Below are 25,492 nucleotides of genomic sequence, written 5' to 3' on the forward strand. Positions count from 1 at the left end.
TTTTCCACTCTCCCCTGCACCTCTCTTGCTTGCCAGTTGGATGGTTTCCTCCGCGTGCTTCCTCCAAAGCCATTTGTCTCTGAAAGGCTCCCATGGATCTCCCATGCTGGTGGCTTTCCCGCCACTTCCTCTGACCGCTGAGCCTCACCAGAGAAGGATCATTCATTTAACCAAGTTCACCAAGATCTACTCTGGGTCAGGCATGGTGAGCTGCTACGGGCACAGCAGTGAATGGGAAGGGATCTCTGCCCTCAAGGGCCCCAGTCTGGTGAAGGAACAAATGAAAATCAAATCATTAAAGGAATGTGCTAGATTGCGTGTTAGACTTTGGGGGTTAGGATTTCGGTAGCTCTAAGGAGAAAGCAACCTTGCCCGGGGAGGTCAGGGAGGCCTGAAAAGAAGGACCCTCTGAAGGAATCTAGTGGTAAACGTGGTCATCTGAGAGGCTTGCAGGGTGCAAAAGGGCACTGCCAACAGTGGGGAAGGAATGTGCAAAGGCCCACGGGCAGGAAGGGCTTGGAACTCCACACTCGGGAGTGAGGATCCAGCTGCTCCTGGGTCCCTAGTCAAAGGGCTTACGCTGGCCAGGAGCTCACAGATTCTGTAGCCAATTCTCATTTTCAGCCAGGAAAGTTCAGAACAGTTTTCTGCAGGCATCACGGCAGCGTTCGAACCCTCGCTGGATGCACTGTTAGAGGTTCATAAACATCCCCCAGAGTGGCCACGATGCAGTCACTGGAGTCCGCTGAAGACAAATAACCTCAGTGATGTCACATGCTTAGTCCGTGTGAGTTTGCTCATCTACTAAATATGGCAATGGACTAGGGCAGTGACGTGCTCGGACAAGAGGGTTTCACAGTCATATAAGCATGGGAAACACTCCCCCGCCTGAGGGATTCACAGTGCATATGAACACATTAAAGTTATGTGGTGGTGGTGGTGGTGGGGAAACAAAAGTGTTTAATTTGGTCAAAACCAGCATTTCCCGAACTCATTTAATCACACAATTCTTTTTTTTCGCCCACCAAATATCTCTTAGCCTCTAGGGAGGAACACATGTGGGAAAGTGCTGGATGAGACGGTTTCCAGCCTGCCTTTCAGCCATTAAAACCCACCGCTGTATGGATTGAGAATAAGTCACTGGGCTGGAACTGGAGTAATTGAAATATAATTGGGTTTTATACACACTAACAGTTATTCTATGAGGATAATGGATCGGGAAGCGGGGTGAGATGCTAAAGGAAGGGGTCACGTGGGAGGCCCAGAGTGAGGACAGAAACGATGCAGAAAGCCTGAAAAAGTCCCAAGGGGAAGACAAACTGGTGGAAAGCTAAAGCCAGGAAAACCTCCATCAGAAGGGAAAAAGGACCCAATCAGTTCGGAAAGTTTGGAAACGTCTGAGGGTCCCACAGAGATTCTTTGGGTGCCAAAAAAGGCCGAGAGAGGGCTCAGGGGAACTTTAAGAGAACACTCGGCCCCAAAGTAAGAGAAGTCATGTCCTCGGGGACCACGGGCCTGCGAGACGGAAGCCGAGCAAGTCATTGCCCGCGACTACGCAGGTGGCAAGTCTCATCAAATCTGCCTCTGTGCCACCCTTTGGAGTCTCACTGTGCCACCTGACCCTTATCATAGCGGCCTCCTAAATGTTCTCCATCCTCAAACTCTGGGAGGTCACACACAGGCCCCTCTCTTCTGACCTTGCTCAGACGCCAATCAGAAGACATCAGTAATGGATCAGGGCACTCTTTCCCGCCGAACCCACACTTGGCCTCACGATCCTTCTTAACAAAGTATACAAGCCAAGGGAGCCAGCATCGGTCAATGAAAGTCGACACTCAAGATGACACTGAAGCATACATTTTATCACAGTTGAACAACCCTGAAATCTGAGTGCAAATGTCAGTGCTGCCAGCCAAACACATTTCAACGCTGCAATTATGCAGTCGTGACATAATCGTTGCTGCCTCTGGGCAGAACTCGGTCACAGTTTTTATATTGTTGTCATTTCGTCTGAGTAATGTGCACCGTTGGTACTACCCACACTGAGTTTAACTGCCGTTTTAAATGTCTTCAAAACGATGACACCGTGATTCAGCACTGAAACCCAAAGTCATTGGTACATAGCAAGGCATGGAAACAGAAGGACAGAATGTAAATTTTACATTACATGTTTGCCACTGGAGGAATGACCAAAGTTCCAAATTTTATTGCAAAACAATAAAGCTTTGTGGGACCTAAGAAAGATACCCACAGGTAGGAAAAGTTAAGTTACTTCCTACAAAGATATGCTGATTACAGGCCAAACAATGCACCTGGAGGCAAGAGAAACGGACGAATCCCTCGGATCATATGGAAGATAGGAAAGAAACCGCAAAGCAAGCGAGCCTGGCATCAGTTCCTGTGTTCCACAGGATTATCTCAGAGGCATTGTATCATAGGTTATTGGCAGTGTTTGTCTTTCTTTCCGACACAGAAATAAAAGTAGCACGTAAAACCAAAGGCATCTTAGAGTCGATAAGCTCTTGGTTCATGTCAAGCTTAGCTTCCCAATACGTTTTCATGGAGTGCCCGGGCCAAAAGAAATATCCAATAGCAGGGGACGCCCGGGTGTCTCAATCAGTGTAGCAGCTGCCTTCAGCTCAGGTCATGATCTCGGGGTCCTGGGATCCAGCCCCTGAACCCCACGTTGGGCTCCCAGCTCAGCAGAGGGTCTGCTTGAGATTCTCTCTCTCCCTCCACCCCTCCCCCCGTTCATGCTTGCACTCTCTCTCAAATAAATAAATAAAATATTTTTTTAAAAAAAGAAAAGAAATACCTAATAGATCAATTTCTTCAGTAGTTAAGTCCAAAGAACTTAATGAGCCTTTAATGCTCCAAAAACTTAGTAGCCATTTGAAAAGATGATACACATAAATTGAAAGAAGAATACTTTCTTTCATTCTTAAATGACTTCACAATAATTCCTGGAGGTGAAATCTCATAACCCCCTTTAGAGATGGGGAAGCTGAAGCTCAGAGTTGGGTGACTTTCCCAAGGTCTCAGAGTTGAGAGATGGTTCTGACTTGTAATACAGTAACTTTTGCCTTTAAAAAAAAAAAAAAAGTCTTCCTTTAGAACATAAGCTCTTTAGGGGCGCCTGGGTGACTCAGTCGGTTAAGTGTCTGCCTTGGCTCAGGTCATGATCCCAGGGTCTTGGGATCAGGCCCCACGTCGGACTCCCTGCCCAATAGGGAGTCTGCTTCCCCCTCTGCCTCTCCCCCGGCTTGTGCTCTCTCTCTCTCTCAAATAAATAAAAAAATAAAATCTTAAAAAAAAAAAAAGAACATAAGCTCCTTAGAGACAAGGAGCATGTCTCAGTCATGTTTGTAGTCGGCAGAAGTTAGCACAGCATCACGCCACAAATAGACAGTGAATAAACAGTTCTTGGACTAAATAATCTTCATCAAAAGAGCCCCTCTTGTTTGGCATTTTTAGCAGTCAACTGTGCTTGCCACGTCAGAGAGGATGGTGAGAAAAAGGTACCAAAGGACACAGAAAGAAGAAAGAAGGGTTGATTGTATGGCCCACAGAGAGGTGGCCAAGAGTTACCCAAGTGGCGCCCCTCCTGGCCGGCAGCGGGTTGTGGGGAAATCAGAAGCCGCGAGAGGGCTGGTCGGCCTGCTCAGACTGACCTGCGGGGCCCGCTCGGCTCTGGGTGCCCAGCCACCCCGGCACCAACACTTGCGAAACGAAGGCCATGTGACCGCCAAGGGGCTAATCGCGCGTGTGCGCGCGTGCGTGTGCGCGCGTGCCAAAACCAACGACAGGAGGGGGCCGGGGGTGGAGCTCCGGAGGCAGGTGAGCGGCCCGGGGCAGGCGGTGGCTCTCTGCGGCCGCGCCGGAGCCCACGTCTGACGCCGGCCTCTCCGCGGCGCCCATGGGCCCGTGGGGCCTGGCGACTCCTCTGCGGAACCCGGAGCCCCCATCCCCACTCTCAGCTCCTCTGCGCCTTTACGGCGGGAGCCCTTCCCCAGCCGCGCAGTGAGCGGCTCCAGCTGTGTTCCAGGAGACCGACTGGCCTTCTGCAACCGGGCGCCGTACACACGTAGCCTAATGCACGGGTGTGAGCCACATTTCCCAGTTACCTGTCCCAAGAAGGGTTTTTATTTCCCCTGTGGAGAAAGAGCTCCTCTGGAGAAAGTGCAGAGTACGTCGGCGGGAAACCGGCTGCCCGCAGGAATTCCTTTAATTCACTTCACCTCATGTACCCTCCTAAATCCTGAGCCTGAGGCATGTATGTACGTTTAATATGGGGTGGCTGACAGAAAATGTGTCCCCAGGGAAGAGCCGAGGAGAAAGTCCGTAAGGATTAAATGGATCTGCCATGCCGAAACGCTGACAAGCCCCTGCAGCGAAGATGACAGCAAGCTAAGAACTCAGGATTCATAGACCTCCCGAGACCACAGAAACCATCCGGTGGAAGTCACACGTGAGGCAGAGAGCTTAGTAAACAGGGCTGTACAGAAACAATCTGCGACCACATCGTCAGTGTGCAGACCTCGCGGAAGCCCCGAAGCGGGAAGTTCCCACATTCCTTCTCCAGGGCCTCCCGGTTCTCGAACCGCCCATTGCCGTGTGGGCCATCTGCGCGACAACGGGGCCGCTCCACACCCCCCAGAACAAGCCCAGACAGCACCTCCTATGATCCTCCACATCTGAGGACCCGAGGACCGGTTTCAAGGTCCGCTCACACATATCCCTTCATCGATCCTCAGGACACCTCAGGGAAGTGGGGGGCCCACGAGGGCTCCTCAGGCAACCGTTATTCAGGAAAGGCAAGAATTGGCCTGGGGTCAGATGGGGAGTTCTCGCCTCCAGACCTCTCCGAGTCAGGACCTGTCTACCTCATCTTTAATCCAAACACCTCAAAGCATTCTTACTACCACACAAGTGGGCAAATGGCAGAGTGAAATGATTTGCCTGAGGTCACACACACATGTGAAGCATTATCATATTATCACCTGCTCTGGGAAGATGATTCCCATGAACCAGAAGCGTGCTGGCGGATGGAAAGAACAGGCTGGTGTGGGAGACTTGACTCATCCCCAGTGACGGACATGCCATTGAAATATGACTCCTGGAAATGCTTTTCAGAATATTTAACAAGATGATAATACTCAATTAGAATTTTGTGTTATCTCGAATCAGCTCTAATTACCATTTTTTTTTAAAGATTTTATTTATTTATTTGACACAGAGAGACAGCGAGAGAGGGAACACAAGCAGGGGGAGTGGGAGAGGGAGAAGCAGGCTTCCCGCTGAGCAGGGAGCCCGATGCGGGGCTCGATCCCAGGACCCTGGGATCATGACCTGAGCCGAAGGCAGACGCTTAACGACTGAGCCACCCAGGCGCCCCTAGCTCTAATTATCTTAAGATAATTATCTTAAGAGTTGTCATGAAACACAAAACTCAATTTCAATTCACATTTAAAAGACACACAGCATGTAGTATTTTGGGAGAAGCGAGGGAAGAATTCTCACAACATGTAATGACACATGCTTCCATTCCAAAAAGTTTGCTTTTATTTTCAGGGGACTTTCACTCGCCTATAAGCTTCTAAAATTATGAAAAGACGCTATGGATATAAAAGCTCAAGTTACTGTGGAATTTGGACATTCCTAAGATCCCTGAGCTCTAACCACTAGGTGCCTCACTCAGCCAACACTCCCCTTCAACAAGCCAACTGTCAGATGGGCCTTTCATGCACAAGTCATCTGTTCCAAAGCAAAGTCCCTAGGCTTCTGAGCTCCTGGGACCCTAACAATATCGGTTAGTGGCAATTACAGGATTTTCTACTTATTATACAAGAAAACAACATTAAATACTCTCTCTACATAAGAGATTCATATTTTGGCAATTTATCACAGCTTGACTGGCTTCTCTAAAGACGTTCCGGTCGCTTCCTCTCTTGATAACTAATGCAGGATGCCTCAGAGACCTGTTTTAGCTACTCAATATGTTTCAGTTTCATCTTTAGTGGTGCAAACAATGCACTCAAGAGTAAGTAACCCACAAAACAGGAGAAAGTATTTGCAAATATAAAATCTGGTAAGCTATGAGGTACTAAGAACACTCACAACTCAATAATTAAAAGACGAATAATCCAATTTTTTAAATGGGCAAAGGATGAATAGACATTTCTCCAAAGAAGATTTGCAAATGGCCAATAATGCAAATTAAAACCACAATGAAATGTCACTGTGAAGTGACATGTCTTAGTCTTACCTTAGACTAGGTAGCTTCAACAACAGAAATTGATTTTCTCATAGTTCTGGAGCCTGCAGTCCAAGATGAAGATGCAAGCGTGGTCAAGTTCTGGTGAAGGCTCCCTTCCTATTTTGCAGACAGCCACCTTCTCACTGTGTCCTCAACAAGGCAAAGAGAGACTGTGTGTACTCTCGTGTCTCTTCTGACCTCATCTAGCCCTAATTACTTCCCAAAGGCCCCATAGCCATCACATTGGGAGTTATGGCTTCAACATGTGAATCTGAGGGGAACATAAATCAGTCTATACCAATACCTACGAGGATGGCTATAATAAAAAAGTCCGATAATAACGGGTGCTGATGAGGATGTGGAGAAACTGGAACACTTATCCACTGCTGGTGGCACTGCAGAATGGTAGAGCCACTTTGAAAAGTAGTCTGCCAGTTCCTCAAAATGTTAAACACGGAGTTGCCAAATGACCCAGTGACTGAAAACTTGTGCACAAATATTGGTAACAACATAATCCATTATAGCTAAAATGTAAAAACAACCCTAATGGCCATCAACTGATTAAAGAAGAGAGGTGGAAAATGTGTACAATGGACTAGTGTTCACCACATGAAGAAATGAAGTACCAATACATGCTGCAACATTGATGAACCTTGGAATCATTATGCTAACCAACAGAATCTAGTACAAAACACCGCATATGGCATGATTCCATTTTTATGAAATGTCCAGAACAGACGAATCTATAGAGACCGAAAGCAGACTGGTGGCAGCCTGGGACTGGTAGGGGGACACGGGAAAAACAGAGTAACTCCTAATGGGTATGGGGTTTCTTTTGGGCGACATGAAAATGTTCTACAACTGATTGTGGTGATGGTTGCACAACTCTGTGAATATAATAAGAACCACTGAATTGTACACTTTAAATCATTGAATTGTATGGCATGTGAATTATATCTTAATAAAACTTTATATATATATATATACATATATATATATATAATGTGTGTATATATATGTATATATAAAGTAGGTGGTAGTTAACACCCCTGGAATCCAGCTGACACATGCCTTAGGAGTAAGGGCCATGCCCTAGGGAGGCCTCCTCTAGACCCAATCTAATAAAGTCTAAAACCGAGCCCTAACAAGATCTGCATGAAAGATGAAGCTAGGGTATGATTCCTGCCAAGTTAAAGTTTGTTCTTTCTTCAGATCTTCACTAACGAAGGGTTAAACCAAACCTACACTGGCACAAAGTGATCACCCAGCAATTTAACTGTCTGCCAAAACAAGAATCAACACACTTCAGAGAATGCTAACAAAATCCAGAGTCTTTAAAACATATGATCACCCAATATTCAATCAAAAATCACTAGGCAAAAATAAACAGGAAAAAGTTGAGACAAAATAGTCAAAATAAATCAAATTTGAGGGGTGCCTGGGTGGCTCAGTCGGTTAAGCCTCTGCCTTTGGCTCAGGTCATGAGCTCAGGGTCCTGCTCAGTGGGGAGTCTGCTTCTCCCTCTCCTTCTGCCCCTCCCCATCCCTGCTCTTTCTCTCTCTCTCAAATAAATAAATAAAATCTTTAAAAGAAATCAAATTTGACATGCCTAGATGTTGAACTTAGCTGACAAAGACTTTGAGGTAGCTATTATAATTATATTTAAATAATTAAAGGAAAATATGTTCAATGAACTTAATAAAAATATGGGCTTCATATGGAAATAAGGAAACCTCAGCAGAGAAATGGAAACTATAAAAAGAACCAAATGAAAATTTAAGGACTAATAACTAAAATGAAAAATTCACTGGGTAATCTTAACATCAAATTGGAGACAGTAGAAGAAAGAGTCAGTGAACATTAAGACACATCAATAGAAACTACCTAATCTAAAGGACAGAGCGATTAAAGAGAAATGAACTAAATTTCAGGAACCTGAGTGATAGTATCAATCAGTCTAATACAAGTGTAATTAAAATATCACCGTAAAAGGATGATAATGGGGCACACACACACAAAAAAAATATTGGAAGAAAGAATGACCAAAAATTTCCCAAATTTGATGAAAACCACTAACTGATAGCAATAAGAAGCTCCCTAGACTGCAAGAAGGATAAACTGCAAGAACCATGCCTAGGCACATCATAGTCAAAATTCCTTAAGATAAAGATAAAATCTTAAAAGCAGTGGGGAATGGGGGTGGGGGAGACACATTATGTACAGGAACAAAACATTTTAAAAAGACAGCCAACTTCTCATCAAAAACTACAGAGGACAGAACACAAAGAAACAACATCTTTGAGGTGCTGAAAGAAAAAAAAATTATATCCAGCAAAACTATCCTTCAAAAACAAGTATGAATGAAATAAAGGCATTTTCAGATAAATGAAAGCTGAGAGAATTCACTTTCAAAAGACCTGCACTTTAAAAAAAAAAAAAAAATGCTAAAGGATATCCATCAGGCTGGAAATGTGGGTCTGCAGGGAAGAATGAAGAGCACCTGAAATGATAAATAAGAGTATAAGTATACAAAACTTGTTTTCCTTCTTCCCACAATTTACCCAAAAGACAACTGACTATTTAAAGCAAAAGTACTAGCTCTGTAAATAGGAGTCTGTAACACATATTGAGGGAAAAGATACAACAGTATCCAGGGATGGGAGCAGGTGAATGGAATTACACTGTTGTAACTTTATCACGTCTGTAAAGTGTGGACTGTGAAGAGGTGCGACATGGATTCTAAATAGACCCTGATAAGTTAAAGATACTTGTAGTTAGCCTTAGAGGCCCACCAAAAACAAACAACAACAACAACAAAATGGGAGGGGATGAGCGGAAAACAAATAGCAACATGGTAGACTTTGCCAAACCATGTCAAAAATTACGTTGTATGATCAAAAGTTAACATCGCCAGTAGTAAGAAATACCACCATTATGTAGCCTGTGATATGATGAACTGAGGACACAACATCGAGTCTGTAGTATTCCTGCCAGAAATGTGTAACCACTATCTAATCTTGAGAAAACATCAGACAAGCCCAAACCCAAACCAAGGAACACTCTATAAATGTGCACATCAAAAATGTTAAGGTCATGAAAGACATAAGAGACATTGAGGAAGTGTCACTGACTGGAGGTGAGACACTGGGTTAGACTTGGGGACAGAGAAAGACAATAGGAAAAAATAGGCAAAATTGGAATAAGATCTGTGAATGACTTAATAATAGTGCAATGTGACTTTCTTATTGCTGGTCATCGTTCTATGGTTGTCTAAATTGTTATCACTAGGGGAAATTAAGGGAGGGGCATAGAGGTATTCTCTGAACTACCATTGCAGCATTTCTGTAAGTCTAAAATGATTTCAAAATAAAAAGTTAAAAGATGGTACTAAATGTAAATAGACTAAATATCTCAATTAAAAGACAAATTGTTGGGGCGCCTGGGTGATGCAGTTGGTTAATCGGCCCGTTCTTGGTTTAGGCTCAGGTTATGATCTGGGGTCCTGGGATCGAGCCCTACATCGGGCTCTGCGCTCAGTCGGGAGACTGGTTGAGATTCTCTCTCTTTCTCCCTCTGCCCCTCCCGCTCGTGCTCTCTCTCTCTAAAATAAATAAATAAATCTTTAAAAAAATAAATAAAAGATTATTATATTAACCAAACATCTAGTATAATCCAAATATCCATCAAAGGGGAATAAACAAATTGTCTCATATTCATTTGACGGACTACTATTCAGCAATAAAAAGGAACAAAATACTAATACCTTGATAACATGGACACATTTCACAGATACTATGCTGAGCAAAAGGAGCCGGACACCAAAGAGCTAAAAAACTGAGAATTCTGATACAATTCTATGTATGTGAAATTCTAGAACAGGTAAAAGTAACCTAGAATGACATAAATCAGGTCAGTGTTTACCTGAGGTGGGGGGAAGGGTTGGCCTGTGGAGACTGTGAGGGGGTCCAGGGGACTTTCTCAGGAAGTAGAAACAGAATTGGGGTGGTGGTTGCATGGGTGTCCAAATTTACTCAAGTGTGCACTTACAAGCAGTGAATTTTATTGTATGCAAATTATACTTCAATACAGTTGATTAAAAAGGAAAAGTACGAAGCATCCCCACTGCTCAGCTATGGCAATATAGGGCAGTGTGGGAAGAAACAGAGGACACAACGTATGAAGTGTATGAGTCTGGGCCCTGAGACTTAGCCTAACCCCCAGATACAGACTGTAGAAGTAAGTTCATGACATTTTCTCAGAAGTGTGTGCTCCCTTCTGGACCGAGGTAGCCATGGCACACCATCTCCCCACAGCTCACTCTGAGGGCAGCCAGAGCGAGTTTTTAAGGATGAAAGGAGGATGCCACTGAAGACGAGTCCTCAGCACATGGATGGTGAACAGTACACTTCAAGAATCTCACTGGAGGGGCGCCTGGGTGGCTCAGTCGTTAAGCGTCTGCCTTTGGCTCAGGTCATGGTCCCAGGGTCCTGGGATCGAGCCCCGCATCGGGCTCTTTGCTCAGCGGGAAGCCTGCTTCTCCCTCTCCCACTCCCCCTGCTTGTGTTCCCTCTCTCTCTGTGTCTCTCTCTGTCAAATAAATAAGTAAAATCTTTAAAGAAAAAAAAAAAGAATCTCACTGGAAAGAAAGTATTTAAAACCTGTCTGGTAAACTTTGGACCAGGATTCCCCTGATCCGGTTACAGTATAATAAACTGTATGTATCCAATAATGCAATGGTATTGAGGTCCAATGACTGCGGAATTGACATGCTTGGGTAGCTTATTAAAGCCATGCCTAACTATGAAAATAACACCAACTCCATCCCTTCTTTCCAGACACAACCAAGCTTTTGATGATGTCAGCAGAATAAGTCACTGGCGATTGCACAGTAGCAGTTTTCCTGCTGGTTTAGGAGCATAATTAGAGCAAACAGCTACGGAGTGATTTCTGTGCGCAAGGCCCTGCGAAGTGCTTTCCATGCACTCTGTGTAATCCTCACCAGGGCCTCTTAAGGGTTTTAACAGACAAGAAAACTGAGGTCAAGTGGGTTTGGGGGTAACTGCTCAAGGTCACCTCTGTGTGTTACTCGCACTGCTGGTGAGTTTCGGGGCTGAGATTGAACCAGCACCTACTGGGCTGCAGAACCTGATTGATCTCTTCAGCACTGTACATAAGAGATTAGACCCACTCTTTCATGAGAAAGATATTTGTGTTGTTGTTTTTTTTATATTTTATGTATTTATTTTTGTGTGAGAGAGAGAGAGAGCATGTGCGCGCAAGCGGGGTGAGGGGCAGAGGGAGAAGCAGACTCCCCGCTGAGCAGGGAGCCCGATGTGGGGCTTGATCCCAGGACCCTGGTATCATGACCTGAGCCGAAGGCAGACACTTAACTGACTGAGCCACCCAGGCGCCCCATATTTGTGTTAATGTTAATGATACTTTATCTGACGAAGTTTCCAATGCCAAGGCGGTGAAACAGGAAAACACAAAACGGGAATAAAAGGAAAAAAGCGTGCAGTCTAGTTATAGGATGTAACTTGTCTTTGATCCTTAGGGATACTATTTCACCTCACCAGACAGGCTTCTACAAAGTTTCAAAGACTCTTTCCTAGAAATAAAGAAATAAGAAGACAAGTGCCAGCTATGAATCACTGTTGAGTCACCCGGGGCTTCGTCTTGTCAGTGGATTTAAAAAGTCTCTGTCTGGGTCACATTTCCACTCTGCACATTTCCACTTCTACAGGTAGGAACAGTGCCTTACACTGGTTATAAACCACTTTCATACACACCGTCTCAATCCTAACAACTACTCTGTGATCTAGGCAAGGCGGGGCTACGTTGTGAACCCATTAACGAAGGAGGACAGGGAGACTTGTCCAAGGTATCTTCTGCCCAAGCTCCCTGGTAACACAGGGGCACAAAGCACAGACTTTGGATTCCCCGGTGACTGCTAGGAGGCTGAGCCTCCCGGAGCACCAGGGGCCACACCCCATGGGACATCTGCTCTCTGCCCAATATTTCCTATCTCAATTTCAACTCTTAGTGGGGAGATATTCAACATGAAGGTGACACTCGAACTATCCTATTTGGCAAAATAACAGAAGCACATTTCCAAGGGAATACTAAGGTAGGCACCAAGAAATGACAATGGGTCATCTTGGTAAACAGTGATCAATGATGCTACCTGACTTATTAGATGCTACAGATTCTAAAGTGCACCATTATTTTGTACCACTAAGAAAGAAAAGTTCTCACAATTAAACTATGATACCCATTGATTTTAAGATGCAGCCTAATCTCAGATCTATGAAAATGTATCTTAGTATTGATGAAATATGATGATTCAAGACCAGCTTTCTCAAACTGGGGATTATAAGCTCTGTGGAAGCCACCAGTTCATTAATTTATCAGTATTATTAAGCAGTAACAATGCCGAGTGCTGGACCTATCAGTGGGAAGAGAGGAGCAAAGATGAGTAAAGACATCATCACCAGCATTCAGAACCCACCTCTCAGAGCCAGGAGCTGCAGAGCTTGGAACAGTATTTTTCAGGTCTCCTTTGTCTCCTCAAGGTCAAGACCAATCAAATCATGAAACACTCAGTTCTTCTGGACCAAATTCTGAGCAGGTATTTGGAGCATCTCGGTGACAATTTCTTGACACCCATTTTTCTTTTTCAGTGATGAATTAAAGAAAGGCACTAACACCGAGTGCTTGGTGCCCAGCACTCGGCAATGTAGAAGTGGAAATGTGACCCAGACTCCTAAGTGCTAGGAGTTGCCCTGATTCACATTATCACACTGAATTCTCAAAATAACCTTATAAGTTGGGCATTATTAACCCTTTAATAATGTTTAAAGGATGAAGAACGGGGAGTTCAGAAAAGCTAAATAGCCAGCATGAGGTTGGTCAGGGTTCAAACCGGAGTCCATTTTGCCCCCCAAAGGCCATGTGATTTCTACTGGACAGGGGACAGAAAGCAGGGAGGATGAAGGCTTTTCAACGTTTGAAAACCACTGCTCCACTAACCTGAAGTCTAGAAGGCTGATGTTCTATCTAAACGATGACACAGAAAACAACAAAACCCCTTCCACTACCGGACAACTCACCCAATCTGGGGACGCGTTTGATCAGTAGGATGGCTGTTCACCTTTTGGAGGTGATTTGGGCACAGTCCTAGCTGCATGTGGGAAGACAGCTTAGCCAACCACACAACCAGTGGTGAAAAAAGGCGTGAGCACAAGGTATTACAACGTAGGGCAAAGTGTGGAAAGGGCCATTCTCACAGATGTCCCCTGAACTGTAAGAGCTCTTTGGGGAGCCAGCTCCCAGCCACAGAGAGATCATTGCTGGCAGAGGCGACCAGGGAGGTGGCATCTGAGCTGTACCGTGAAGAACAGGTAGGTATGACTAGGAAGAGAAGGAAGGGGAAGGCATCTGAGAGGAGCCAGTGGTGTGAGCAAACACTAAGAAGCAGGACTTCTAGTTTGGCTGCAGTATAGGGGAGTAGCAGGAGAGAGATCTGGAAAGGTAGGACAGGGTAAGATTTTGAAGGGCACTGAATAGCAGCGTAAAGATATCTCTTCAGCAGGGAAATGCGGAGTCACCCATAAATTCTGAGCAGGAGAGGGACCGGGAGCAACAGCATGATTTGTGTGGGAGCAGGGTGAGCGGTGTCTTTGCGGGGCGTGGACCAGGGACAAACAGCCGGTGGGAAAGCTGGGGCCATAATTCCCGTGTGATGCATAAAAACTCGCACCTGGGCAGTGGTGCAGGTGAATATCATTTCCAAAGGATTTAGGGGACACGAAAACAAGGGGAACAGGAGAGACACTTTAGAACAATGGTGCTTAACCAGAGGAGACTTGGCCCCCACGGGACACTTTTCCTTACCACCCCTGGGAGGGGGGTGCCCCTGGCATCTAGTGGGGAGAGGTGAGGGATGCTGCTAAACATCCTACAATGCACAGGACAGCCCTTCTCAACCAAGAATGATCAGGTTCAAAATAATCAATAGGGGTGAGGTTCAGAAACACCGTTTTAGGACCACAAGGAAACAAAAGTGGTAAAGGTGGGACCCTGGGCCTGCCGCTCATGAGACGAAAAGGCAAAGAAACCCCGGGGTTGGCTCAGCACAGACCACGCACCTGTTCATCATTCCTCTCATTGACAAGTTTGTGCACCTGCTACAGGCCAGGCCCTGAGAGGCACTGAAGATGGGAACGGGCACAGTCCTTGTCCTCGAGGCCTCGCCGGCGGGAAGGGAGAAAGCACGACAGAAACACACACACGTCGAGGAACACAGAGGAACACACGTCGAGGAACATACATGTGTGTGCAGAAAAGACTGAGAAGGAATGCTGCAATATATTATCAGTGATTGTCTCTAACTTGGAATTCATATTTTTATTTTTTTCCGTGTTTTTCCATGAAAATAAGGATGAATTGAAAAAATGAAAACAATTCTGTGTTTTTCAGTGAGCACGTCTTAATCTCATCAGTTAGAACAGAGAGAGGTATGTCCTGGGGCCACAGATTCCTCCCCGAGTGCCCTGCCTCTGGGATCTGGTGAGGGACGAGGGAAGAAGAATGGGGAGCCACAGAGCAGAGGAAGAACCCCCTCTTCCACTTGCAGACTCTTCCAAGTCGATGCAGGAGACCCCCGTGGCTCCTTCAATCCCTTCACCCGCTATGTGTTGGGCACTGTTTTATGGGCTCAAGATACAGCACTGAACAAAACAGACAAAATCCCTGCTCTTGGGGTGTTGATATTCTAGTAAGAAGAAGCAGCCAAGAGACCAAATACGTAAAATAGATAAAAATATGTATGTTCGGTGGTTATAAGTACTATGGAGAAAAATAAGGCAGAGAAGAGGGTTGAAAATAGGTACGAGGGAGGGGGAGGAAGGAGGGGCAGTGCCGGCAGAGGAACAGCAAAGCCCCCAGGCAGGAGGCAGGAGCGTGCCCGCGGGGCTCACAGACCAGCAAGAAGGCCACTGTGCTGGAGCGAAGGGAGAGAATAGACGAGGTCATAGAGGGAAGCAAGGGTCAGGCCGCCCAGGCTAGTGAGCCATTGTAAGGACTTTGCCTTTTCCCTGTGCCAGACGGAAGGTCATCGGGGGGCTCTGAGGGGGAGAGTGGCAGGATCTGAGGTGGGTCAACAGGGAGACCAGTCAGGAGTCCATCCCTGTGAGCCCAGAGAGAGCTGCTGGTGGAATGAGCCAGGAGAGGGGTCTCCTCTATGACACATGGTCTCCAAGTTTCCCTCTCTCCCTGGCCTGGACGGTTTCTTCTGGCTTCCTGTTCTTTCTGCATTTCCACCCTATACCGCATGCCCAAACCACCTGTGACGTGCACAATCATAAGATGGGTCTGAAGCACAGAATATGGGAGGATAAAAGACTTGAGAGGTTTGGGAACACTGCACATTTGCTACTTGCATGTTGTAGAAGTTACCAGAGGAAAGCTACTGAAGTTCAGAAGCTGTATCTTGCATCTCCAGCACCTGGGGCATGCCCGGATCAATATTTGTTATATGAATAATCCAATCATCATCAGAAAATCAGTAAAGGATGGCATATTTACTCGGCAAAACGGACCGATTTCTAGCAATGAACATGCTATACAATTTCAACGTTCATTGCCCTTAGATCAACAATAACAAGTATACATTGGACATCTTTTTTTTTTTTTTTAAGATTTTATTTATTTGATTGAGAGAGACACAGTGAGAGAGGGAACACAAGCAGGGGGAGTGAGAGAGGGAGAAGCAGGCTTCCCGCTGAGCAGGGAGCCCGATGCAGGGCTCGATCCCAGGACCCTGGGATCATGACCTGAGCCGAAGGCAGACACTTAACAACTGAGCCACCCAGGCGCCCCTACCTTGGACATCTTTTAAGCTCAGACACTGTTCAGCCGCTGTTTTAGCTCTGAGGATGCAGTGCAGAGCCAGACAAACATGGGGCAGGGACAGACTTTTAACACGAACTAATAGATGAACAGGAGACTTACAGAGGGCAGGAAGGGCTCCAGAGGAAACAGAGAGTGCCGCGGGCAGGTGGCAATTCTGCTTGGCAGGCCCTGGCTGAGAAGCTGAGACCTGAATGGGTGGGGAGGAGCCATCGGGCCCAGAGAGGTGCCAGAGCCGTGCAGGCAGAGGGAGTAGCAGAAGGTGCAGAGGCCCCAAACGAGCTTGGGGTGTTTGAGCCTCATCATGCACACCCATGTGTGGCAGGAACTGGGTGTGACAGAGAGAAGTGCAAGATGAAGCTGGAGAGGCAGGAGCCAGGCGGTGGAGGGCTTGGAAGACCTTCATGCAGGGCTGGGTTGTCTTTTTCTTAATTTATTTTTAAATTTTTTTTTTTTGAGAGAGAAAGAGAGCGAGAGTGTGTGCACGTGCAGGAGCTGAGGAAGGGCCGAGGGAGAGGGAGAGAGAATCTCAGGCAGACTCCATGCTCAGCACAGAGCCCGACACGAGGGGTGTTGGTCAGAGACTCAGATCGTGACCCGAGCCGAAATCAAGAGTCAGATGCTTAACCGACTGAGCCACCCAGGTGCCCCAGGGCTGGGTTGTATTTTAAGTTGCAATGGAGGGGAGGAGGGTAAGGAAGTGTGAAAGCTCCCTGTGAATTTCAGGAATGATACACAAACTCTGTAGGAAACCCTGTTTGTAATGGCTCTGTTTCTGACACCTCTGAAAGAGATGCCTTTGTCTTAGAGAATCCGGCAGATTGGGTAAGGAGCAACTACTTTAGGATTGACGATGGGTAACCTCTGGGTTTTGACAAACTAAAGGACCCAATCCAACCCCCTAGGGGCAGCCTCACCTCCATTCTGGAGAAGGGCTCTTAGCTAGGAAAGCGAGTCGGTCTCTGCAAGGGCAGAGGTATTTGGGACGGTGGACAGTGAATTTTAAATGTCTGAACTGGAATGCCTGTAAATGGGAAGGCACTCTCAAGTTTGCCACAGGGAGCTCTGCTTTACCCACTACTGTGTTATAAACCCTCACTTCCTCCCTCACTCAATCTGGCTACCTGCTTGACACCCGGGGATGTGGGAGCGGGAGACCCTGCAGTGTTTCCATCCACATATATACTGTACGACTCTGTCTCACAGTGGGAACCAGACCTGGCCCAGGAGAGAAGGGAGAACTCTCAACTCTCATCTTCCTCTTTATATTTAAAACTTATTTTAGATTTGATACCATAGAGGTTACCCTTTTAAGAATAGAGTAAGAAAATACAACATGTCAAGAATTTGAGTGGTTTCCAAACACAGGGATTATATCAGCATCTGCTTAGTTAAAACAATGGACTTGTTTGAGACGGGGTCAGCAAGAACCCTTCCCTCCCAGCCAGGGACTTGCTCCTATCTCAACCCTACAGGACCACATCCACTCTCCTGAGACTATCCCACTTTTTCCTCCCTCATGACAGCCAACCCTGAACATTTGTGCTCTCCTGGCTTGGGTCATCCCACAAACTGGGACCCTCAATTCCCACTGATGTAATGATCAAAATATCTATGCTTGGGGCACCTAGGAGGCTCAGTCGGTTAAGCAACTGCCTTTGGCTCAGGTCATGATCCCAGGGTCCTGGGATCGAGCCCCAAGTCGGGTTCCCTGCTCAGTGGGGAGTCTGCTTCTCCCTCTCCCTCTGCTCCTTACCCGCCTGCTCGTGCTCACTTTCTCTCTCTCAAATAAATAAATAAAATCTTTAAGACAAAATATCTATGCTTGATTGGACTCCATCGTGTTCATGAGAGTCTTCGAGAACTGGCCAGCACAGGCTGACTTAAGCAACAGGTATGCTGCTAGCGTCCCACACAAAACAGCTCCATCTTTAAATGCAGAGCAAGCAGGGGTCAGGGACCGGGGAGGACTTCTAACTGCACGGTCAACAGGCCTTCATCAATAGCACCGTTAATGGTCCTGCAAAGTCCTGGGCACAGCTGCCGTGCTTTATATACACTGAGCTTACTACAGCCTATCTCACAGTAATCACATAAGTATAAAGTTACTGTTTCTACTTTACAAGGGAGGAAACTGAGGCACGGAGAAGTCAGGTAATCTGTGTCACCTAAGGGTACATAGCAAGCTACGGAGTGCTGGGATTCACACCCAGGCAGCCTGACTCCCACGCCCTGGTCTCTATTGTCTCAGCTCTCTACAGCCTCTCGTATCTTGGCATATCCTGATAGTACAATCCAGAACTCCTCCCTGGCCTCTTCTCCCCTCCCCCTGCCCGTGCCCCATTCACCAGCTCCTGCTCCTGAATGTCACCTGGAATGTTCTAGTTCTAACCTTATGTGCAAAATCTCTTTAAAGGTTTAATTACCGGGATTGCAGCTCTTGCACCCCAAACAAAATTTGTGTGAAGTTTTTAGTAATTCATTATTGAAATTTTCCCAGGAGAAATTTCTCAACGGTGAAGTATATAATCTTAGAGATGATCTCTGAAGGGACTCATCTGAGCTGCAGCGTCCCGCCACGATAGCAGCCTCCTACCATTGCGGGGTATCTGCTGGGAAGAGAAATGCCGGCTGGGGCCGGAGTACTGGTTCTGACCCAGGAGACGCCCCACGTGCAGGCCCAAGAGCTCAGGCTGCTGTGCAGCTTCTCCCCTTAAAGTCCTGACTCCCCCTCCGTGGAAGGAGGGCAGAGCGGAGATGCAGCAGTGGATTACCCCCAGCTCGTGTCAGAAAAGCTTTGCTGCCATATTTTTCACTCCCCCAGCAGGATTCAGAGCAAACCTACCGACTGAACATTCTAGATAACTCTAAAGTGACCTTTCGGGTCTAAAGTTTGCAAACCAAAAACTTTTAATCCACTGCCTTTTCTAACTAAGCCCAGCTATCGGTTTCCAGGCCTGGGGAAATCCACTCCTGACCTTTTATCAATTAGTCAGACAAGAGCAACCTTTGCGGAGTTAGCATTTCTGGGGCTCAAGGGGGCTGTAGAGGAGAAAGGACTGGAAACCCTTTTAAGAATGGACTCTGGGGGCCTCCCCCCAGAACTCAGGCACCAGCCCCAAGTCACCCGAAGCTGGAGACAGAGCCTCGCCATAATCCTCCTCGGGAGGCCGACTAACCACAGAGGCCCCTGCCAGGCCTGAGCCCAAAGCCAGGAGCACAACCAGAGCCTCTTGCTCGACCACAAACCCTGCCTGCAAGAGCTCGGTTTGTGAAACAGTAACTCTGTGAAGGCAGCCGGCCCAGCCCGCCCCTCCGGTGGGAACGCACCTCCTTTGATTGGCTGCTTCCCGCCCCCCAGGCCTGGGCCTGAGCAGACGGATTTCCAACAGGAACGAGCTAAAGCTGTTGAAAACGACAGAATGCTAGCCCTGGAAGGGGCCTCCAACGCCCTCACTCTATGGAAGCGACAACTGACACCCCAAAGGCAGAGGCTACAATGCATCCCGCTCCCGACAACCCCCAGTCCCCCCTCACCCCCATATAACCTTCACGGCAACACCTCAGGAAAAGAGGCTATGCCAAGAACTGAACAGACAGACAGGTTGGGATTTGGGAGGTTTGGAGGTTTGGGGGTGCAAAAAGAAAGTCTGAGAAAACCCCCCTGTGCCTTTAAGGATTGCACAGCTGCCAGCACGGTACTTGCTCTTATAGGGGGTCCCAGAGCCGGGTGGGCGGGAGGGCCTGGGTAGTGACCAGTCAGCATGGGCCCTGGGGACCTTTGGTGGCAGCCTGAGTCTAGGTGTCCTGAAACCTCCGTGCATGGCACTTTGAGGGTCTCCTCCAAGTACCAAACCAGGTGCCAAGTCACCCAGGAGGAAAAGAGTTGGGAAGAAAGCCACATGGGTGGAGAAGCAGGGAGGAGAGAGACCGACTTTAGAAAGTCTAGAAGAGGATTCATGTAGCACAAAAAGACCCAACTGCAACCGCAGGGGCAAAGAAGTCAGGAAATGCTGCTGGAGCAGCCAGCCCAGTGGCCAGCCCACCAGCCAGTGGGTCGAACTGGGATGGAGGGGGGTGGAGGGTTAAATTTAGCCAGGTAAACAGGGCCTCTGCGGGAGGAGAGGGCCTGGTAGCAGCAAAGCAGTCACCTGCTCCACGGAGTTGGGCACCTCTCGCTGCAGGGAGGGTGCGGCAGGAACGTCCCCAAACAGCAGGCTCGCTCCCAGGTCCGCTCCCGGGGCTCCGCCAACAACGGGGTCACGCTGCTCCTCAGCATTGGGGAGAAGGTTATTTTTACTTTAAAAGGTGGCTCAGATTGGAAACTATCAGATCTTCTCATCTCTATCACAGTCTCTATTCCCAACCCCCCTGCTGGATTTTTCTGGACTCAGGCACACAGTTTGAAGATGCTCAGTAGAAACCAGCCAAGAGGGACGCCTGCGTGGCTCAGTGGTTAAGTGTCTGCCTTCGGCTCAGGTCATGATCCCAGGGTCCTGGGATCGAGCCCCGCATCTGGCTCCCTGCTCAGCGGGAAGCCTGCTTCTCCCTCTCCCACTCCCCCTGCTTGTGTTCCCTCTCTCACCATCTCTCTCTCTCTGTCAAATAAATAAATAAAATCTTAAAAAAAAAAAAAAAAAGAAACCAGCCAAGGATGCTCAGATGAGGCTGGGGAGCCCCCACATTCTCTCCCTGCTAGGGGATCTTTCTATCAGTGCTGTTGTGGGTCTTGAGTGACCTGAGGAGTCACAAAACCCACCAGCACCAGCACAGCGGAGGACTGCATTCAGCTATGGGGCTGGAACACAGGTGGAGTCTGAGGGAAGGAGTGTGTAGAAGACTAAGGAGATAAATGACAGTTTGAAAAGGAGCTAGGGAGAACAAAATCAGAAGAGCGAACAGGAACGCCTTTGTGGACCTGTTGGTTGTTATTTCAGAGAAGGCAAGGACTATCACCTCATATAAAAATTTCCTCCCCTGCTGGAGATGCCAGGTGGGGCAGTCCAGAAACCAGCAGAACTATCTGAGAAGTAAAAATTAGAACTAGTCCTCTGCTCTTCTTGAAGAAGAGCAAACAAAAAAATCTTTCAACCGCCGCTAGAGTCGGGGGTGGAGGGGCAGCGGGGGGAAGCATGAAATATGCAGGTGATTTCTGCTTTTCACAGCATTCGGCGCCCAGCAATTCGGCAATAGCCCTTTCACTTATGCTTTGGGGTTAGAAAAAATTTTAGGAAACAGTTTTTTCAAGTCAGTAAGACACCCTTCGAGATACTACAACTGCCAAATGGACTAAAGAGGAGACTGGTTTTCAGGCACCCTGAGCAAACCCCTAACACACATACGCCCTCGCTCATATATTCATACTCATATATATAAGAAACCAGAGCCTGGGAAAGTAGGAAATCCACAGATGGAAGAGGGCCAGCCAGCTCCTCCAAGGCTGGCTTCTGCCCCCCGGCAGTCAGAACCCTCCCCCACCCCCGCACCACACACATAGCCCCTTCCCCGCCTGGCCCTCAGTGTGCCACACGCCCTCGGTCTGATTTTCTTTAGGAAAGGAAAGGGAGCTGTGGCTGCCCTGAGGTATTTATCCACAAATTGTCTCTTTAGGTCCTTTTATTCTATTCAGCTCCTACCCTGGTGTCAGCTCCACCTGCACATTTTAGTGCTGAGACCTGGTGTTAAGTCTGCCTCTTCCCTTGGGCTCGTGGACTTGGCATCACCATGAAGAGCCCAGCTACATCACTCCTCACAATTATGCAAAAGAGGTCTCTCAGCATTGCCTTCCCTTCCCAGGAGACACACCTCCTTCTTGCCATTTATAACCACAAATCTTCTGTGTCAAAGAGAAAACAGACACTATTTTGAAATGGAGGAAAACCACCACTCAGCCTTTCATAGGTCGGTATGTTTGCCAGGACTTGTGTATGTGAGCCTGGACAGGCGTGTGGGCACAAGCTTGGGGCCTGGCATCCACACATCCATGCCTGAGATTGGGAGTCTTGCCTTTGATAAGTCAAGCCCACATATGAATCAGACAGCAGCAGGAGTGGCTGGGCCCAGGAAAGGGTCCCCAGGCTTTTCTGAGGGTGGGTCCACTTCTCCCCCTGCCCTCTGTTGCCTTAGGGGCCAGCCACAGAAGGAGGCACCCTAAGGTTCCAGCCATGTGTGTGCGTAAGTGCTGGTATTGGGCCCTGCCCCACTGACCCAGAGCTTTCTGCACCCACATCGATGGCATGGCACAGATGTCCCATCACAGCTCCGTCAAGTGGGCACGTGCCTGGGTGACTGTAGCAGTTCAGAGGACTGGTAACATGATCCTGAGCCTTTCTCCTCCAGGTACCAGGCTGACACTCTGCCCGGGATGGTAGTAACTGAAAGCTTTTGCCAATGTGGTCAGGTGGCAAAAGCAGGGAAAGAGGGGCTGGGCAGAGTGGAGAGCAGATGCCTCCGTTCACAGCTGGGTAACCAGCCCCCGGGCTGAGCCACCTCGGTTTCCCTCTTGCAAAACGGAAGCAATCATGCTCCATGCACATTGAATCATCTGCAGGATGGTACTATCTAGGACATTTGGCTCTGACTGGAGGGCATGGCCAAATAGGCACGGAGGCTCCACGAGAAGATGGAGAAAGAGGTCACTTCTCACTTCTCCCAGGGCAGAGATGGATGAGGCAGAGGAGCGGAAAAGCAATGAAAGAAAACAGGAAGGTCGCAATTCCATTCAGGGCTTTACCTGCTCTGAGGCTTAGGCAGGAATTCGGGCACCAAACTAACCCTGCTCGTGGGGGTTAAAACAATCCAGATGTAGCCCTCGCTCCAGTCTGCTGATGCGGGGCGCAAACCTCAAGCACAGGAGTCCAGCTGGCCCGACGAAGCCCGGAAAACTGAGCGAGAAGCTCCGAGGGGCTCGCACGGGTCCCGGCGCACGCCCGGCGCCCGCCCCGGCCGCCCTCCCCTGGGGACGCAGAGCCGCGGGCGCCGGGGCTGCAGCGGGGAGGGCGAGCAAGCCCCAGCCTACCTGCCCGCGGCCGGGAGCGCGCCCTGGGCGCCCAGCCCCGCACGCTCGCTGGAGGCAGCCGCGCGCCGACAGCCCGCCGCCCCCAGCTTTGTTCGCGGCCAGGGATGGGGGACTGCGCTTCCCTCGGCGCTCCCTGCCCCCCACCTGACCCGCGGCCGCCCGCTCGGCCCGAGCATTGCGCGGTCCCCCGCCGAGCGCAGGGCCCCGTTTCCCGGAGCCGCCGCGCCGCCCCTCGGCCCTCCCCGCTGCCGGCAGCCGCGCGCCGCCGGGCGCCCAGGGCGCCGCGAAGCCGGGGCGCTCCGGGAACTTTTGGCCGCCGAACCCGGGACGGGGACGCCTCCTGGGCGGCGACGGCCGAGGGCCGGGGGCGGCGGCGGGGGCCCGCCGGTTCCCTTTCCCACAGCTGGCAGTGGGGCGCTTACCTGCATGTCCCGCCGCCCGGCAGGCCCGCGGGCCCCGGCTCGCCGCTCGGCTCGGCCCGGCTCTTCCAGCGCCCGGCTGCGCTGGGTCGGCCGGGCGCGGCGGCGCGCGGTCGGGGGACCCCTGCCCCGCCGGGGGGCGCCCGGGGCAGACCCTGCCTACTCCTCTCAGCGAGCGGGCCGCTCGGGCCGCCGCACTGGACTCTTCATCCGCCGCCCGGCGCGGGGCTGGCGGCGCGGACCGGCGCGCTCCCCTCCGGGGGTCCCGCCGGCGCGTCTGCTCGGTCCCCCCAGATGCAGGGGCAGCCTTCGCGGGCCCCGCGCAACGCCCCTCCTCCCGGGGCGGTCCTGAGTCTCGGAGTCCGCACACCCTGCTGTCGCCGGCTGGGGGAGGGAGGGTGCTCCCTGCTCGGCGCCCGGGACCCCCGAGCTCAGCGGGCGGGGGCAGTCGGGGAGCGGAGCCCGCGGCCGAGCCGGAGGGAGGCCCTGGGCCCAGGGCGCCCGGCTCGGGGCGCCGCCCTCGGTCGTCGCAGGGCTGCGCGCTCTCCTCCGGAGCGCGGGACCCGAAGAAGTTTCGGCCCCAAGTTGGCTGCGGGGCGGGTGGCGGCCGCGGCTCGGAGTGCAGGGGCCGGCGCTGGGCGAGTGGATCCCCGGGGCTCCACCGCCTCCGCCCCGCCTCCCGCGCCTCCTCCCCGCCCCCCGGCAGCCGCGCCGGCCCCCGGCTAGCTCCTTCCCACCGGCCGAGCCCGCGACACCCCTCCTCAGGGCTCCTCCCAGGCGCTGGGACCGTGACCTCCGCACCTGCCTCCCGCCCCCGGGCGCACTCGCCCGCCCCCTCGGCCCCTCGGCAGAACGACCCCGGGCCTCGACGCGGGGGTGCCAGTGCCCCCCCTCCCGGAGGCCCGCCGCCCGCCCCCTTCCTCCGGCCCAGCACACCCGCCGCCTCCTTCTCCAGGAACTCGACCTGGTCCTCCGAGAGGACCTGCGGGACTCACCCCGTCCAGCAGCCCCCTCGGGACACCCAGCGCTCCTGCAGGAGCATTGAACTCGGGGCGCTGCAGAGCTGGAGGTTCTGAGAGCCGAGAGGGATACAGCAACAGCTCTTCCATTTACACCAGCCACTCGCACGCGTTCATCCTCCTTTGAATGCCCCCCAAAGAAGCAGAGTGATCTGTTATTTCCGCTTTACAAACCCAAGTCATCCCCTCTTAGTCCTGGACCCCCCACCCTTCTCCTACAGCACCCAGCAGAGATCTCAGGGATAACGAAATCTGGTGGAGGAGGAGGCTCACCAAGTGAAATGTTTCCTAATGGGAAATGCATCCTCTGATCGCTGGTGCGACAGGCTGAAATACTGGCCTGCCTTTTTATGGAGAGACTGAGGCATAGAAAATTGGCACTACCAGTCCATATTTACTAAAGGGAATTAGTAGTCTGAAAAGTCCCTAGAGCCCAGTTTTTAGCCTGAGCCCAGACCGATGTTTAAATACTTTTACTGAGGTCCCCAAGTCCTGTTGGTAAGTTAGCTCACAGCACCCCTGGGTGAGCTGTCCAGGGAGTTCAAGGCTTCGCAGAAGACAGAAGCTCAAGCTGCAGCTGCTGGACACTGTTCCAGACCCCAGTAACAGGGCACCAACAGAGAGCAGCCAGCAAGGATCCAGGGTGCCTTCCAAATGCCTTTTTTTTTTTTTTTTTTTTTACATTCTGAAACCCCTTCTCTTCCCTGAGTGAGTAGGAGGTCACCCTGCCAAAGAAATTGCCTTCGAGTGCAGTACAGTGAGGAAACAAAACGAAACAATAGTAATAATCGAAGGCTTTGCCTTTTCTTAATTAGTAACCAAACAAGGTGACAGCTTCCCCCTTTCAGTGGGGGAAGGGGGCCACAGGGAG

The 25,492-nt window shown here is 49.8% G+C and overlaps 1 protein-coding gene across 1 annotated transcript in view; it reads right to left on the reverse strand.

The window, feature by feature from the left end:
- WNT5B (Wnt family member 5B) overlaps nucleotides 1-24,217 on the reverse strand; it is a 103,728-nt gene extending 79,511 nt beyond the window's left edge. The window contains exon 1 of the mRNA XM_036118668.2: nucleotides 23,606-24,217. Coding sequence (XP_035974561.1) covers nucleotides 23,606-23,611 — 6 coding nt within the window. The 5' untranslated portion in view covers nucleotides 23,612-24,217. The remainder of the gene's footprint in view (nucleotides 1-23,605) is intronic.
- Between the last annotated feature and the right edge of the window lie 1,275 nt (nucleotides 24,218-25,492).

Source organism: Halichoerus grypus, chromosome 6 (genome assembly GCF_964656455.1).
Source record: "Halichoerus grypus chromosome 6, mHalGry1.hap1.1, whole genome shotgun sequence".
Classification (NCBI taxonomy): domain Eukaryota; kingdom Metazoa; phylum Chordata; class Mammalia; order Carnivora; family Phocidae; genus Halichoerus; species Halichoerus grypus.